Source organism: Gopherus flavomarginatus, chromosome 1 (assembly GCF_025201925.1).
Source record: "Gopherus flavomarginatus isolate rGopFla2 chromosome 1, rGopFla2.mat.asm, whole genome shotgun sequence".
Classification (NCBI taxonomy): Eukaryota; Metazoa; Chordata; order Testudines; family Testudinidae; genus Gopherus; species Gopherus flavomarginatus.
The window spans coordinates 218,979,232-218,995,772 of record NC_066617.1 but is presented as its reverse complement, the minus strand read 5'-3'; the positions used below and the strand labels follow the sequence as shown (position 1 = coordinate 218,995,772).

At 40.5% G+C, this 16,541-nt stretch overlaps 1 protein-coding gene across 11 annotated transcripts in view; it reads right to left on the bottom strand.

Moving 5' to 3' along the window:
- Positions 1–16,541, bottom strand: part of DMD (dystrophin) — a 2,125,007-nt gene that overhangs the window by 1,305,192 nt on the left and 803,274 nt on the right. For all 11 annotated transcript variants that reach the window (XM_050936430.1, XM_050936437.1, XM_050936440.1 and 8 more), the window contains 2 exons: positions 9,846–9,947; positions 9,643–9,750 (listed from right to left, as the gene is read on the bottom strand). In XM_050936430.1, the coding sequence (XP_050792387.1) occupies positions 9,643–9,750; positions 9,846–9,947 (210 nt within the window). The remainder of the gene's footprint in view (positions 1–9,642; positions 9,751–9,845; positions 9,948–16,541) is intronic.

The window sequence follows — 16,541 nt, the reverse complement described above, 5'->3', positions numbered from 1 at the left end:
TACCTCTAGAGGGGGGGTTAGGAAGTAGCCTGGAGGCAGTCGACCCTAGTCTGGCTGCAGCACTGCCAGAGCCTATGTCAGTGTGTTGCGGCTGAGATCCCCACTGACTCAGCAGCAGGCCTCCTGTCGCATCCCTCTGCCACCCACCTTGTGGGTGGTAGTCTATCCCCTCTCCCAGGCCCCTCTGAGCAGACAGTCTGGGCTGGTTTACCTGCATTTGCTCAGCCCCTGCCTGAGGGCCTGAGCTATTGACTCTCTGCTGCCCTGCCCTGACCCAAGGCCTAGGCCTGCTAATTATAACTGTTTGTTCAGCCCCTGCCTGAGGGCCTGAGCCCTGGACTCATTAATGCCCACAAGCCAGGCGTGAATAACTGTGTTTCCCTGTACTGCTGCCATGGCGAGAGACTCCCAAGCAAATTCCCCATCAACAACAGGAAGGAAGTATCGAGGTAGTGTGGTCCCCTGCCACCCCGGAGAGGGACAAGCCCCAGCCAAACCCCTCTACAAGCACTTTTTATGAGTAGATCTCAAAGCACTTTACAGAAGAGGTCAGTGTAATTATCCATATTTTACAGATGGGAAACTGAGGCTCATTGAGGTGAAGTGACCCAGCAGGCCATTTTAAGAGCTGAGAACAGAACTTTTATATGGCTTACCAAGTCACAGGCCTATGCTCTATCCATTAAGCCACCATGTACTCAGTACAGCACACATCCAGCATGGGCTCATGTACTTTCTACATCACCCACTAGTATGTTAAGGAATGTGAAGCAACTATGCCATTGCACTGGTGTGGCAGTGATGGCCAACAAGTAGCAGGGAAAACAATTAAAATATAAAAAGTCTGAGTTCTGAGCATAGAGAATAAGACAACTATTTTAAAGATTTTAGTGTAAAAAGAAATGCTTTAGAGACAGGACAAATAATCAACTACATTAGAAATAGTCTTAGGGAACACAAGCTCATTGGTAATCTATGTGCAAAGCAGCAGTATCCAAGCAGCTTTTCTTACATGACCTTTAGATTAATTGGGTCCCGAAAGAGATTTAATACTAAATGAAGCAAACTTATATATGTTAATACAGAATGAACCATGTGAAACACACAATTTGCAGATACTGAAAAAAGGCTGCTACTTGCTATGGTGCGTTTTATTTGAACAGGAATTCTACAATGTATTGCATGTATACATTTTATGAAAAAAAACAACTTAGTTGAGTTAGCATAATTGTCAAATATAAAAGATTGCTTTGCTTGACCACCTGGTACAGACAGAGGTGAGTCTCGGGCCTTCTCTGATAGAATCCCATCCCAGAAAACACATACAAAAGAAAAATTACCTGCAGGTAATGGTGGTGCTTTGGGTAGAGTGTGAGAATAGATCCAATTCTTGGGATATACATGCACCCTTGAGTCAGAACCCTTTAGAAAAATAGTCAGAAATAGGGCTGCACATACACCCTTATATGGAATGCAAAGTTAAGATTTGTATATAGAGACACTACAAATAATCACCTCTTAATCCATTTTATTTACTCAGAGTCTTTATTTAAGTCTCTGAACATGTGAGGACAGGGAATTTTAGATCCACACTGATGATCATGGTTGACTGGGCAACAAAATGGGAGATGAAATTCAATATTGATAAATGCAAAGTAATGCACATTGGAAAATATAATCCCAACTGTGCATATAAAATGATAAAGTCTAAATTAGCTGTTACCACTCAAGAAGGAGATCTTGGAGTCATTGTGGATAGTTCTCTGAAAACATCCACTCAATGTGCAGTGGCAGTCAAAAAAGTGAACAGAATGTTGGGAATCATTAAGAAAGTGATAGATCAATAAGGCAGAAAATATCATAATGCCACCATATAAATCTATGGTACACTCACATTTTGAATACTGCATGCACATCTGGTCACCCCGTCTCAAAAATATATATATATTGGAATTTGAAACAGTACAGAAAAGGGCAACTAAAACCATTAGGGATATGGAATAGCTTCCAGATGAGGAGAGATTAATAAGATTGGGACTTTTCAGCTTGGAAAAGAGTAAGAGTAAGAATAAGAGGGGATACGATATAGATCTATACAATCATGACTGATGTGGAGAAAGTAAATAAAGTATTAGCAAGTTGAGATGAACCCTAAGATTCTTCCTCCCATCCACGTCAATGTTTACCTCAATCTGCTTACATGTGCGAAAACTACAAACGGTCTTGTCTTCACCAGGATTTTACCTTGTGGTAGCTAACATGTGGTAAGGATAATCCCTTTCCACCCGCTGTAGAGTAGAAACTTTTTTTCCCCCCTCTAGTGTGGACTGCATCCCAAGAGACTCACAAGGGAAACCTCTTCTATATAAGTCTTGGCTTAACAGTGAAATCCTTGCTGATTTTAAACATAAAAAAGAAGCTTACAAGGAGTGGAAGATTGGACAAATGACAGGGAGGAGTATAAAATATTGCTCAGGCATGCAGGAGTGAAATCAGGAAGGCCAAATCACACTTGGAGTTGCAGCTAGCAAGGGATGTTGAGTAACAAGAAGGATTTCTTCAGGTATGTTAGCAACAAGAAGAAAGTCAAGGAAAGTGCGGGCCCCTTACTAAATGAGGGAAGCAACCTAGTGACAGAGGATGTGGAAAAAGCTAATGGACTCAATGCTTTTTTTGCCTCCGTCTTCATGAACAAGGTCAGCTCCCAGAGTACTGCACTAGGCAGCACAGTATTGGGGGGAGGTTACCAGCCCTCTCTGAAGAAAGAAGTGTTTCAGGACTATTTAGAAAAGCTGGATGAGCACAAATCTATGGGGTCAGATGCGCTGCAGCCGAGGATGCTGAAGGAGTTGATGGATATGATTGCAGAGCCATTGGCAATTATCTTTGAAAACTCATGGCGATTTGGGGAGGTCTCAGATGACTTGAAAAAAGGCGAATGTAGTGACCATCTTTAAAAAGGGAAGGAGGAGGATCTGGGGAACGACTGGCCAGTCAGTCTCACCTCAGTCTCTGGAAAAATCATGGAGCAGATCCTCAAGGAATCAATTCTGAAGCATTTAGAGGAGAGGAAAGTGATCAGGAACAGTCAGCATGGATTCACCAAGGGCAAGTCATGTCTGACTAACCTAATTGCCTTCTATGAGGAGATAAGTGGCTCTGTGGATGAGGGGAAAGCAGTGGATGTGTTATTCCTTGACTTTAGCAAAGCTTTCGATATGGTCTCCGACAGTATTCTTGACAGCAAGTTAAAGAAGTATGGGCAGGATGAATGGACCATAAGGTGGATAGAAATCTTGATAGACCATTGGGCTCAACGGATAGTGATCAATTGTTCCATGTCTAGTTGGCAGCCAGTATCAAGCAGAGTGCCCCAAGGGTCAGTCCCAGGGCCGGTTTTGTTCAATATCTTCATTAATGATCTGGAGGATGGCGTGGACTGCACCCTCAGCAAGTTTGCAGATGACACTAAACTAGGAGAAGTGGTAGATATGCTGGAGGGTAGGGATAGTATACAGAGGGACCTAGACAAATTAGAGGATTGAGCCAAAAGAAATCTGATGAGGTTCAACAAGGACAAGTGCAGAGTCCTGCACTTAGGACGGAAGAATCCCATGCACTTCTACAGACTAGGGACTGAATGGCTAGGCAGCAGTTCTGCAGAAAAAGACCTAGGGATTACAGTGAACGAGAAGTGGGATATGAGTCAGTGTGCCCTTGTTGCCAAGAAGGTTAACGGCATTTTGGGCAGTAAAAGTAGGGGCACTGCCAGCAGATCGAGGGACGTGATCATTCCCCTCTATTTGGCATTGGTGAGGCCTCATCTGGAGTATTGTGTCCAGTTTTGGGCCCCACACTACAAGAAGGATGTGGAAAAATTGGAAAGAGTCCAGCAGAGGGCAACAAAAATGATCAGGGGGCTGGAGCACATGACTTATGAGAAGAGGCTGAGGGAACTGGGATTGTCTACTCTGCAGAAGAGAAGAATGAGGGGGGATTAGATAGCTACTTTCAACTTTGGAAAGGAGGTTCCAAAGAGGATGGATCTAGACTGTTCTCAGTGGTAGCAGATGGCAGAACAAGGAGTAATGGTCTCAAGTTGCAGTGGTGGAGGTTTAGGTTGGGTATTAGGAAAACCTTTTTCACTATAGGAGTGGTGAAGCACTGAATGGGTTACACAGAGAGGTGGTGGAATCTTCCTTAGAGGTTTTTAAGATCAGACTTGACAAAGCCCTGGCTGGGATGATTTAGTTGGGGATTGGTCTTGCTTTGAGCAGGGAGTTGGACTAGATGAGCTCCTGAAGTCCCTTCCAACCCTGATATTCTATGATCCTATGAAATCAGAGTTTTTTTTCTTACTGAAGGCTTAAGACTCTTCAGGAGAGTTCTTTGAATTTCTCTGAACTGCCAGAATCCACATGAATTAACAAGATCTCTAAGCATCTCTAAGATGCTGGCAGACTTAAGGATCTGGCTAGAGAAAATTACCCTCACTTTTCAAAAGGAGATAAAGAAGATTTAACAGTTAGACTAGAGGTTCTGATGCCAGACCTGGAAATCTGGGAGCCAAAACTAAAGTGCCCAAGTAGGAGCTACTAATGTAATATGTGGTTGGTCCTGTTTGGAATTCCCAATAACCCCTGGAAACCAGAAGGAAAGGAGACAGCAATTTTCTATTGGAAGAGACTAAGAAACAAGACATTGACATGGGTAATAAAATCAATTTTCCCTCCTTTAATACAAGTCTAATGGAATCAGTGTAAATCCGAGTTGTATGTCCTGCTCCACAGCCTCATTTGTCCTCTCCCTGAACAAGCTGGCCTCATCAGAAATGGAGAGCCTTCAGATCTATTTGTACTCCTAAACCAGGCCATCCTGCAAAGTGAGGCCACTGAGCAAGTCGCTGCATCAAATGGTTCTTTTACATAGTCAGTGGCAGTCAACAGTAGTGAACTTCCAAGCCCAGGTCGACAGATTTGGGCTTGTGCTCCCTGCCTCCCTAGGCATCAGAACCCAAGCTGTGACATTCACACAGCTATTTTTAGCTCAGCCCAAGTAGCTCAAGCCCAAGTCTGTCATCCCAGGGTTGCTGCCCCCGGCTGTGTAGATGTAACCTAAAATGTCATGTGTCAAATAAAGGGCACACTTTGCATCTTAACAACAGACCATGACAATCACTTCTTCACTTTCTCCAGAAGGTGGTCCAACAATAGAAGTATATTCCAAGACAAGCAATCAACTGAGGTCAACATTATCAAACAGCTGGCAATCCTCATCTTCATGACATTTGTTAAACTGGGAGAAAGAGAAGGATGATCAACTATTCTTTAGGTTGTTGCAACAGCAGCAACAAGAACCCGGTACAGGATGAGTTAATACAAATATTTATACACCTAAGACAACCTACCTGCCCACTTGGATTTCTGATGGGACAGGGCCAGGTCCTAATTCTAAAAGAAAATTATCATTCAGTTAAATGGATACTCTGTCTGTCTGCTATCATAGTTCAAAGATATTAAAAAGAGAGTGCTACTTCCAAGGTACCATTGATAATTCAATACTGAAAGCCTCACTCATCTTGTGAAAACTATGGAAATTACAATGGGACTTTAGAAAACATGCCCATACCATCTCATCTAATAAAGAATCAACAGCTGCTAGCAAATAATTCTGGCTAACCAGCCAATAGTTGCAAGAACAAGAATGGAGTAAGATTGGTGGTGGGGCCCTTTACCTACTAATGGGTCCCAACAGTCATCTATCTCCATGAGGACGGTTGGGGCTCAATGGACACTGCTTTCCAGAGGACACATACTTCATAACAAGTATACATGTTTATTCCATTAATTGGAGTTTAGATAAAATTACTCGAAGGAAAATCTCTCCTTCTTGACATGACATCTTCAATCAGCTAAGAAAGAAGAACTTGGAGGCCCGACCCCAAACCTGCATGAATCAATTATGACAAGTAAACTTTTAATCACTCCTGCAAATTAGTGATATCCTCCCTTCTCAGAACCTGTGACAAACCATGCTATTCTCTTGCTGCTTGCCAAACCCTAAAATTTGCTACATTGCTGAACAATGCTGGACTTTGTCTTCACATTTTTCTCCTCACAAAGGGACTCCACAACACCTCAGGCTGGCCCTGGTTACATGAAAGCCCTATACTCAACTCTCTGACAAGTCAATCATAGTTCACTGACTGGTTACAGGACTAGAATTCAGATGAAACAAATGAAAATGTAAACAAATTTAAGCAGAATCCTTCTGTAGTAAAGTAAAAGCATGGGCATAATCCTAAAATGAGCTTTAGTCAAAGTAAAAGCTCAATTCCAAAGAATACCTTCTAGATTCTATACTGTCATTCGCTTTAACAGTATTGACTGAAAGAGTATATTTCAGACCATGGAAAATTATGTTTGGCAGAAGGAAAAAAAGGGTTAGCACAGTGTATCCACAGCTATGCATGCTTAAGGTTATTATAACAGATGGCCAGAGTTTTGGGTCTCAAATTGTGGCATATTTTAAGGAGCATTAAATTCTTAGTCACTGTCTAAATCAGCAGGGATATTTACCATCAATTCTGGACCAGCTGCTAGATATCTGTTAATTAGTTTAAACAATCAAACAGTAAGATTTTTTTTAATTTCATTTTAAAAATACCTTTAATTTATTCACAGTGAAGCCAACATATTTTGAATTCTAAGCACATCTGAGAATTATTGAAACAACTTACTGTAAAACCACCATAAATTTTTCATATGCCAAAGGCCATAAAGATTTCTGTACACAGTACAAGACAACTAAATACAGTCAATATTATTTCATATACCTGAAATTGATTTAATTATTTTAACTGAATAGGCAGTTATAACCCAGCAGTAACACGCTGGCTGAAAAATTTCACAGTTTGTAAACTTTTAAAACTCTGCTTTACATGGATGTTATGTTATCCATGAACCAATGTTCTTCTACATATCTAAATAAATAGTAGGTGCACAAGAACAGATTACTTGCACAATTCCTTTTAACAAAGACAGTTTTTCACCTTCACTGCATAAACATGGAGGTGAAAATGTACCCCTCCATCTTATTGTAGGCACAGTCATGTTAATTTGTGGAATTATTTAACACTGAGAATGACAGAGTTTAAGATCAGAAGGTACCACCAGATCATCTAGTCTGACCTCCTGCATATCACAGGCCAACAACACCCACCCAGCATCTGCGCATTAAACCCAAAATTAGACCAAAGTGTTATAACCCACCGGAGACCAGACTATTATGTGCATCAGGCAGAGAGCAGGAGGATCAAGGTGCTTTAGTGTCCCAAATCCTCACAATGGCAGGGAAATGATTAGGTGAAATATACAGAGATAATCCTGGCAAGTGATGTGTACCCACACACTGAGAGGAAGGTGGCTGTCCCTGGTGATTCAGAGGAAAAATATAAAAATACTCCCCCAAATACACTGATTGGAAAAAAAAATCTTTTCTTGACCCCTGCAAGTGGCCAGCTGAAATCCTGAAGCTTGAACATTTAGGAATATAAGACAAAGTGGAAGTGTTTCACAAGGCTCTTGAGCTCTGCTGCCTGCCATCACAAGCAACCCCATCATACAATTGCACTCAGACATTTGTCCAGCTTTCTCTGAAAACTAATTAAGTTGTTTGCCTCTACCACTCCTATTGGGAGGCTGTGCCTTAAATGGTTAGAAACCTTCTAACTTTCAGTCTGAATTTATTCATGGAAAGTCTATTTGTTCTTCAGCCAACACTGTCCTTCATCTTAAATAGTTCTTCACCCTTCCTGGTGTTTACCCCACTAAGGTATTTGAAGAGAATCATATACCCTTCTCAGCCTTTTTTTCACTAGACTGAACAAGCCAAGCTCTTCCAATCTCCTCTCATAAGATAGGCCTTCCATTCCCCTGATCATCCTAGTTGCTCTTCTCTGCCCCTGCCCAGTCTGAACTGTTTTTAAAGTACAATGAATTGTCACTCTATGCTCGTTTTTTCATTTCAGAAAGCACCACCAAAATCAAAACATATCAAGATCCAGATGCAGCAAGCATCTCAATTAGAGTCCATTAAAAGTCCGGTCAGCGGCGCAGAGGGGCTAAGAGAGGCTCTCTCCCTGCCCTGGCTCTGTGCAGTTCCTGGAAGCAGCCGGCATATCCCTGTAGCCCCTGCTATGAGCACCAGCTCTGCAGCTCCCATTGGCTGCAAACCACAGCCAACTGGAGCTGTGGAGCAGTGCCTGTGGGTGAGGGCAGCGCGCTGAGTGTCCCTGGCTGTCCCTGCACCTAGAGGACACAGGGACATATTGGCCACTTCTGGGAGCCCCCTGAAGTAAGCACTGCCTGCAGCCCTCACCCCAACCTCTCTTCCTGCACCCCAGCTAGAGCCCCAAGCCCCCTGTTCCAGTCCTGAGCCCGCTCCTGCATCAAACTCACTCCCAGAGCCTGCACTCCCTCCCACATTTTGAACCCCTTTGCCCCAACCTGGAACCCTCCCCTTTACCCCAAGCCCTTATCCCCAGCCCCACCCTGGAGCCCACATCTTCTCCTGCACTCCAAATCTCTTGGCCCCAGCCTGGAGCCCCCTTGTGCACCCCAAACCCCTCACCTCAGAGCCTCACTCCCTCATGTACCCCAACTTCCTGCCTCAGCCCAGTGAAAATGAACAAGTGAGCAAAAGTGGGGGAAGTGAGTGATGGAAGGATGGGGGATGGAGTGAGCAGGGGTGTGGCCTCAGATAAAGGGCAGGGCAAGGGAGTTTGGTTTTCTGCAATTAGAAAGTCTTAAGCCTTGCCGGGATTGCAAGACTCGCGTACAAAGTTACAGAATTCAAAGTAGTACGTTTCACTTAATAAAGATGATGAACTGCATGTTCTTCATTTTCAGGAAAGAGCACTGAGCTGGTAGAAGGCCAGAGGGGTTGTGAAGAAAAATATACTGATGTTTGAAAAGCACTCAGATACTATGGTGAGAGAACCATAAAAATGCCCAGGGATAAATTAATAATTTTGTAGTCTCTGCTGGGTTTGGATGGCGTTCAATAAATATGATCATGGCCCATCCATTGAATGAGTAGGATACAAAGAAATAGTCAATAACTAACTACCCATTCACTAAATATGGCAAGAGTCCTCTGTGGAAAAATAGTATGCGATCATGTAATTCAAGACTATATCATAATATATACTCACAAGAGGGCTGAATTATGGTGTACAGGTACCCTGAAATCTGGCATATCCTAACTTTTGAGTCTGACTTTGTGACCTTACTAGTGTTTTTAAACATATTTTTGTGTCTAATTTTATTTATTTAAAATAAACTATATACATACAACACAACATTGTGAACTGAAACTGGGTTTTTTTTTTATATACATATATACAAATTAGATATTAATGTTGTAAATGTATATAACAGAAAACATATGTTCAGAGAACACTACCAAGGTTGCAAAGTCAAGTGGCAGAAATGTAGCTCTTTCATAAGCAAAATCAGGCTCCATGCTCTCCAGATACCAGTCATCCCAAGAAACATGGAAGCTGTTCAACTGGCTGAACCCAGATGTGCAGTTAGGCTCACGAATGAGGAAAGAAAAAAAACTGAACGGGAAAATACATACAGCCAACTTTCGCAGACTGGCAAGCATTTCATTCTGATCTTTAAAGCCAGTTGTATGAATCCTGCTCACTGCATCCTCTTTCTCTGTAAGCCATGAATCGAAAAGGCACTGAAAGAAATTGAGAAGGAAAAGCCTTCAGTAAGACCATTAAGAGTGCAATTTTCTGAACAATGTTCTGGTTTATAACTGCTAACAGTATGCACCTGCTCCTCAGCAAATTGCTGCCATTTCCGAAGAATATCCTGCAGAAGGACCCAGCGATCCTCTGTCCATCTACAAATGGCTGCCCACCGATCTCCCAGATCCTAAAAAGAAAGCAGAACACACACCACTTAGTAAACATTTATTGTTATTGAGACTCATAATATTTTCCCATGGCACTTAAAATCTTGATGAAAATACTTTGATAACCCTCTCGTTTAAATCTCACTCTTAAAATCATAAAAACGTTGTGTGTTATCCTGAATTGGATATCAGTATTGTTTGAAACAAAAGTGCAACATAAAGAATTTGTGAAGCAGTAAAGCCAGGGAAACGGAAGCATTTAAATACCAAGATATGGATAGTATATCTCCATTAAGTCTGATACTACTGTGGTTTCTAAACTTGCTGCTGCCAAAAATACAACAATCTGAAATGTAATTAGGGTTGATCAGAGTCTTGATTATAATGGTAAAGTCCCAGATGCACTCAGATTATTCCTATCTGCTATAGGATAGCATTGTCAGCATAGAAGATCAAAGTCCTTTATTTTTCTACAATGTTCCAGTGAGAATTATTGAAGCAAAAATTCTCCAAAGCACTAATTAAGTCATTTTCTATCGCCTAATGGATATCTGTATACATGCACACTATTACCATTTGAGATTCTTGCATGATTCATAGTTTATTTTTTTTTAAAAAGCATATCCTAGCTCTTCATTTTTAGCAAAAATTCAGCTCTGTCTCTTACTTCCTCACTTCAGAGACAAATGCCTAAAATAGGAGGCGAGAGGTAATATAGTTGTGATTGTGCAGGGTGCTGTAAAGCTCTTTTTTTGCCACAAGTTTAGAAAGAGTGCATTACTCATGAGTGCCCCAAGTGAGTTATTCAGGTCTTCCCAAACAAATAGCAGTAAAAATGTTTTTGCAGCCCATGCCATCATATGCTTCCTTGCTGTTGACCTCATGCATACGTTTTGTGGCAAGGGGTCTCTTCAAATTTTCCCCATTTATTAGTAATTAAAGAAAGAATTGTGTCTATGGTAGGGATTGTGGTTTATGATAACAAAAGTGTAGCATCTAAATAGTTGACTTTTAAAACAAAACCAAAAATTCCTATTCCCCCCCCACACACACACACACATCCACCCAAACCTCTCATACAGTGCAGCAATACCATGGATCTACAGTATGAGTACAGGATCCAGCAATGTTGTGTAGTAGGAATTGCAAGAATGTTATGTCACAGTCCTCAGTAAAGTAAAAGGCACATTGCAGATGTCATCTGACTGTGCGGCCAGGCATGAAACTGACTGTATGCCACAGCTGAAAAGTCAGTGTGTGACATGCTTTCCACTTCATTAAGAAGCAAACCAGAACTGCTCTCATACATTAAATGAACAATTTCCAGTATGAAGACTTGTCTGAAATCTTACACTGACACATATTAGAAACATAAAAAATATCACTGATCAACCTCCAGAGAGAGAATGGTAGATTTAAAACAGTGCAATTTTTTTCAAGCGGCATATGCACTTGATACCATAAGACTGAGGAATACCCCCTTCCCTAACATCTGGATGTACAGGTACAAACTATGCTGCTAGATTTTTTGAGTTCTGATTAAAGTTCATCCTTTCGGTATTTTATTAAGGAATGTCCTAGTGGGTATTAGTTTAGTTTCAATATTAGATCTGGACAAATAATGCATAAAAAAAGGTTTCCACAAATAGCCATTTGATTTTTTTCATTAAATAATTTTATCCATGTATATGCCCCATTTGTTTGCCTTCCATAAAAATTAATGTGATCAAGTTTTACAAGCTCAGTTAATACACATTTCAAAAACTTCTGTATGTGAGTATCCCCGACTGCACTCCAGTGGTGACATCCTTTCATACTCCCATTTAACTTCAATAGTATTTCACCAATATTTTTTTTTTACTGGCTTCCACAGGTACTGCCTCTGATGTTCAACTTATTGAGGAAATATGCCAATATACTATGAAAAACCTTTTTTCCCCCAAGGAAAGGATTGTAGTATGTACTTTGTTGGGATTTTTTTTTTCATTACAATTTAGGGGAGATCACAGTAAAAAGGACAGACACAGAAGCAGAAAAACACACCATCAAGCTTGAACTTCCAGCCTCCCAGGTACCCTTCAGTTTGCCTCAGAGCCAGGACTTCATTTCCCTTTCATAGAGAACTTTGCAATGTTTGCCTTTCCTTACCGTTAGAAAGAAATTGAAGTTTGAAATATCAAAATCCTTTACAAAACAGAATTATCTTTCGTCACACAGCTGTACCCAAAATACTGCTTTACTGTTCCATTTGAATTTTCATTCCTTGACCTTCACTTGTGCAGGTATATATTTTTCTGCCTGCCAGCAAACACTTGTGTATGCTCTTTACATAGTCTAATATACAAGCATTATTATTTATTTACACTAGCAGAACCCAATAATTACAAATACTAATGCCTGGCAAGTATGCAGGTGTTAAGACTATTTAAAGGATTGTGCAAGCATTAGAATTCCATGTGTCTGCAAAGTGAAGGCACAAATATATTGTGCATACTGCATGTGCACAATTGACAAGTTCTCTCTTCAATCTGTAAGCTTAGATGCCATCTATTTTTTCAGATCAATCACCAGTTAATTTAGTTTAGAATGTTGTTAGTATCTCTATCCCTACTTGTAAGAGACTATTAATACATATCTATTGTGAAGGACATAGAGCCTATTTATGAATACTGGATATGACCTGGTTATTTGGAACATTGAAATGCTAACTGTGTGCTTATGTTGGATTAGTTTAATAGCAGGGTTGTTAGAAAATTAGTAGAAAGGCAGCAAATAACTCCAGATAATCAACCTCCCAGTAAACACAGCAGGTGTCATTAAGAGAGGGAGCCTGAGTTAATAGCTGGGAAGATGCTACTTCCAGGCTCCAGCCAAATATACAAAACTTTCTCTGCCAAGACTTGGAATCAAAAAGACATTGAGCAGTTAAACAGCCACTCTGTAGGTGGGGAGGCAGTTGTGAGGAATCTGTCTGCAGTGAACAGACAGCTTCCACTGGTGAATCTGAAGCAGCAAGCCCTGCGTGGCCCACTACAACAGGGTTGATGGTAAGGAGGATTGATGGTAAGACAGATGTGAGTATTGATCTTTTTTTTGCGTTAAAATCCCTTTACTTTTATGTTATTTTCCCCCCCTTTGTGTTTTAGACTGAACAATACTTGGGTTTGAGAAAGGTGTCTGGTCACTGGTATTCACCACCAGTCACAAGCTTCCGAACGGAACACGTGCAATTGGGCCTGCTGAGTAAGTATTGTTAGACCTCAAGGTGCTGTAGCCTGGACCCTGGTTTAAGAGTAGGAGAAGCACATGATTTCACCCTAAGAAAGGTGATGGACCCAATAACTAAGGGATGCACTCAAAGAGACCAGATTGGAGCCAGAAGTGCAGCTAGCTCTCTAACTGTGCCATCTACACCACACACCTGCACAATCTAGTGTCATCATAAAATCTGTCCAAAACACCCAACTTGTATATACTTGGTGCTTTAATAAACCCAATTTCACAGAGCTGAAAACAATTATAAGCCAAATCATCTGGGAGGAAGAGTTTAATTAGAAAAACATGCATGTTATTTGCAAATTATTTAAGAACACCTTACTAGATGCCCAGAAAGCTGCAATCCTCCAACTGAGGAAGAAGCCAGTGCTGGTTAAAATATTTAACTGGTTTACAGTGGAAGTGAATAAAGCTATATTAAGAGAAAGAGAAAGAAAGGAAGAAAGAGAAAAAAATGATAGTAATGAACATAAATCACAAGCTAGGAATTGTGGGAAACAATAAGAGAAGAAGAGGGACACAAGAGAAATATACTGCCAGCAAGTTAAGAACAATAAGGATTACAAAAAATATTAAACTTGCTCCCAACAGTTTTAATAGAGCTGGCTGAGCTGCTTGCGGACTATTAATGTTTATTTTTAATAAGCCTTGGAATTTGGGGAGTTCCAGAAGGCTAGAAGAAAGCTAATAATATGTGTCAATTTTTAAAACAGGTAAGTGGGATGACCTGGATAAGTAAAAGCCTGTGAGCCTGACTTCCATACTGGGCAAGATAACGGAGTAGGTGATACAGGACTTGATCAATCAAGAATTAAAAGAAGGTAATGTTATTAACACAAATCAACATGAGTTTATGGAAAATAGATCCTGTCAAACTAACCTTTCTTTTTTTTAAAACAGAGAGGGTAATTAACCATTGGAACAATTTACATTTTCATGGTGGATTTTCCATTACTGATCATTTTTAAATTAAGTTTTGATATTTTTTCCAAGAAGATCTGATCCAAGACTTATTTTGAGGAAGTTCTATGTCCTATGCTGTACAAGAGGTCAGACCAAATGATCATAGTGGGCCCGTCTGGCCTAAAATCTTGGAATCTATCAGAAGTACAACACTCTCCTTTCAACGCACCTCCGTAGAGAAAGTATATGAACTGAGAAGATGGGAGAGGAGAAAGGAAAAAGGACATGGGATATTCTAGTTAAGGAAGAACTCAAAGGAAAGGAGAAATTATTCTACACAACTCAAACTACAAATATCTTCTCTAACAAGAGAACTAGAAAAGGCCACTGAGGCAGCAAGGCTAGTTGTAGTACCTACTTCTGGCTCTAATGTGCTTATGACTTTATTGGAGTGGTTGCAGAGAGTAGACAATGCCCTCAAATTAAATTGCACTATCTTAAAAACAGAGATGGAGGAAGTAGTTACTTCTTAACCTGAAATTATTGCTACAGATACAGCACTGGTCACAGCAGATTTAGCAGCTGCACTGGTTGCATCCAGCAGTATGGTCTATAACCAAGATGAGAAAACAATGGCTGTTGAAATATGTAGACATGTTCACATGCAAAGCAAAACAGGAAACACTGTTTTTTATCTAGTGTAAGTGTGAATTTTGGCATTCCTCAAGATTTTTTTTTAACTTTATGCCACAGAATTATCATTATTTGTCACTGAGCGATGTTCACATAGGGGGAACAATTAAGCTATGGTGAATGTGGACTTTGTAGGCCAAATGTTTCATTGTCTGTCATATAGATATCTGATTCCTCATGGGTAAATTATTTTTTGTTGTATCCTTCCAGCTAATATATGACTAGCAGTATCCAGGATGGAGTTGTGTGTTACAATGCACTGCAGTTTCCAATGTACAATACAATACATTAAAATGGATAGAGAGAGTAGATTTGAAAGGCGTGGAACTTGTATTTGCTGCACAAACATGAACGAGTGCCGATCATTTAACACATAACAGATGAGTACATTGTTCAGGTGACTGATCTAAAACCTTTTATAACTGTCACATTATAAACATTTCATAACAAAGATATGATGGAATTATTCTCAATAGCTATACAGTCAAATACCTTTCCAATTCCTGGAGCCATAAGAACTGACATTATCTTTCTTGCTGATATTTTAGCTACACGCAAATTTCCTGCCTCCACTTATGCAACCCCCCCAGCCCTTTGAAACTACTACCGAAGGAGCTGGTCTTTGAGTGCTGATTACCTGTTACCAGAGATTGGATTTCAAAGGCCCAAGCTGTATAAAGAAATGTTTGAACTGCCACCAGAGTGATGGTTCTAGTTCTGAATCTGAGCCAGCTATAAACTTGTAACCAGAGGGAAGATCCGATTTTGGGTTTTGAAGGACTGGCACCTATCAGAGCCAGAGGTTGAAGTTGGGGGTGATCTCTTGTAACCTTTATAGCATTCCAGGTTCTTTTATTGTTTTCAGTGTTTTCTTTGTAATGATTTTACTTGAAGAATAAATGTGCTTGCTTAGAAAGAGCTGTGTGCTAACTTATAACTGCAGACAATTACACTGTTGAAGACCTCAGGAGAGAAAGCAAACATACCATTTAGGCAGTCTGGCTTGCTTGGAATACCACAGTATAAGCAGGGCACTATGGCACCGTAAGGAGCCCCCAGTCAGGAGGCAGTGTTCTCTGCCCATGAGAGGGGATGGCTGAGGAGCTGCGAACCTAAAGTGAGTATCCTTGGTGGACTATGGAGGGCAAATACAGGTGCAGTTATCATGAAGCTGCGATACTTACCTTTTACTTTACAGATTTCTATTGCGCACTATTCTTCTGAGATTTTGTAAATAAAGCAACTTATCTTATACTTGAGCAGCTTTGTTTATACCTCCACAGATTTTTTTTTTCAGTCTTTGCTCTCAGCATCTACAGTAACAATTCTACACATGGCTGCATCCCAGTGATCTATATTTAGAAACATTCTTCCTTAATCTAGTGGCCTGCACCAGCTCAATGATACAAGGTCACTCCAAATGCTTGATTTGCACACTTGAGAAGAGGCTGTGTTTCCAAGAAAACTAAATAAGACAAAATACAACCCTCCGCCCCAGAAAAGCTGTACAAGTCCAAAGCAACACAAGAATTACACTTTTCTTTTATTGTCTCATAGTTAGACCAGGCAAAGTATTTTAAAAAAATGATAGATAATGGTATTGATAAATGGTTTAAACTGTGACCAGTACTAAACCAATCACTTCTAGTGACAGATCGTAGCCAACAGGACACAGAGGTTTTGGGGGTAAATCTATTTAACAAACAAATTTGTAACAAATTTACAGGAACAAATGCCATGTA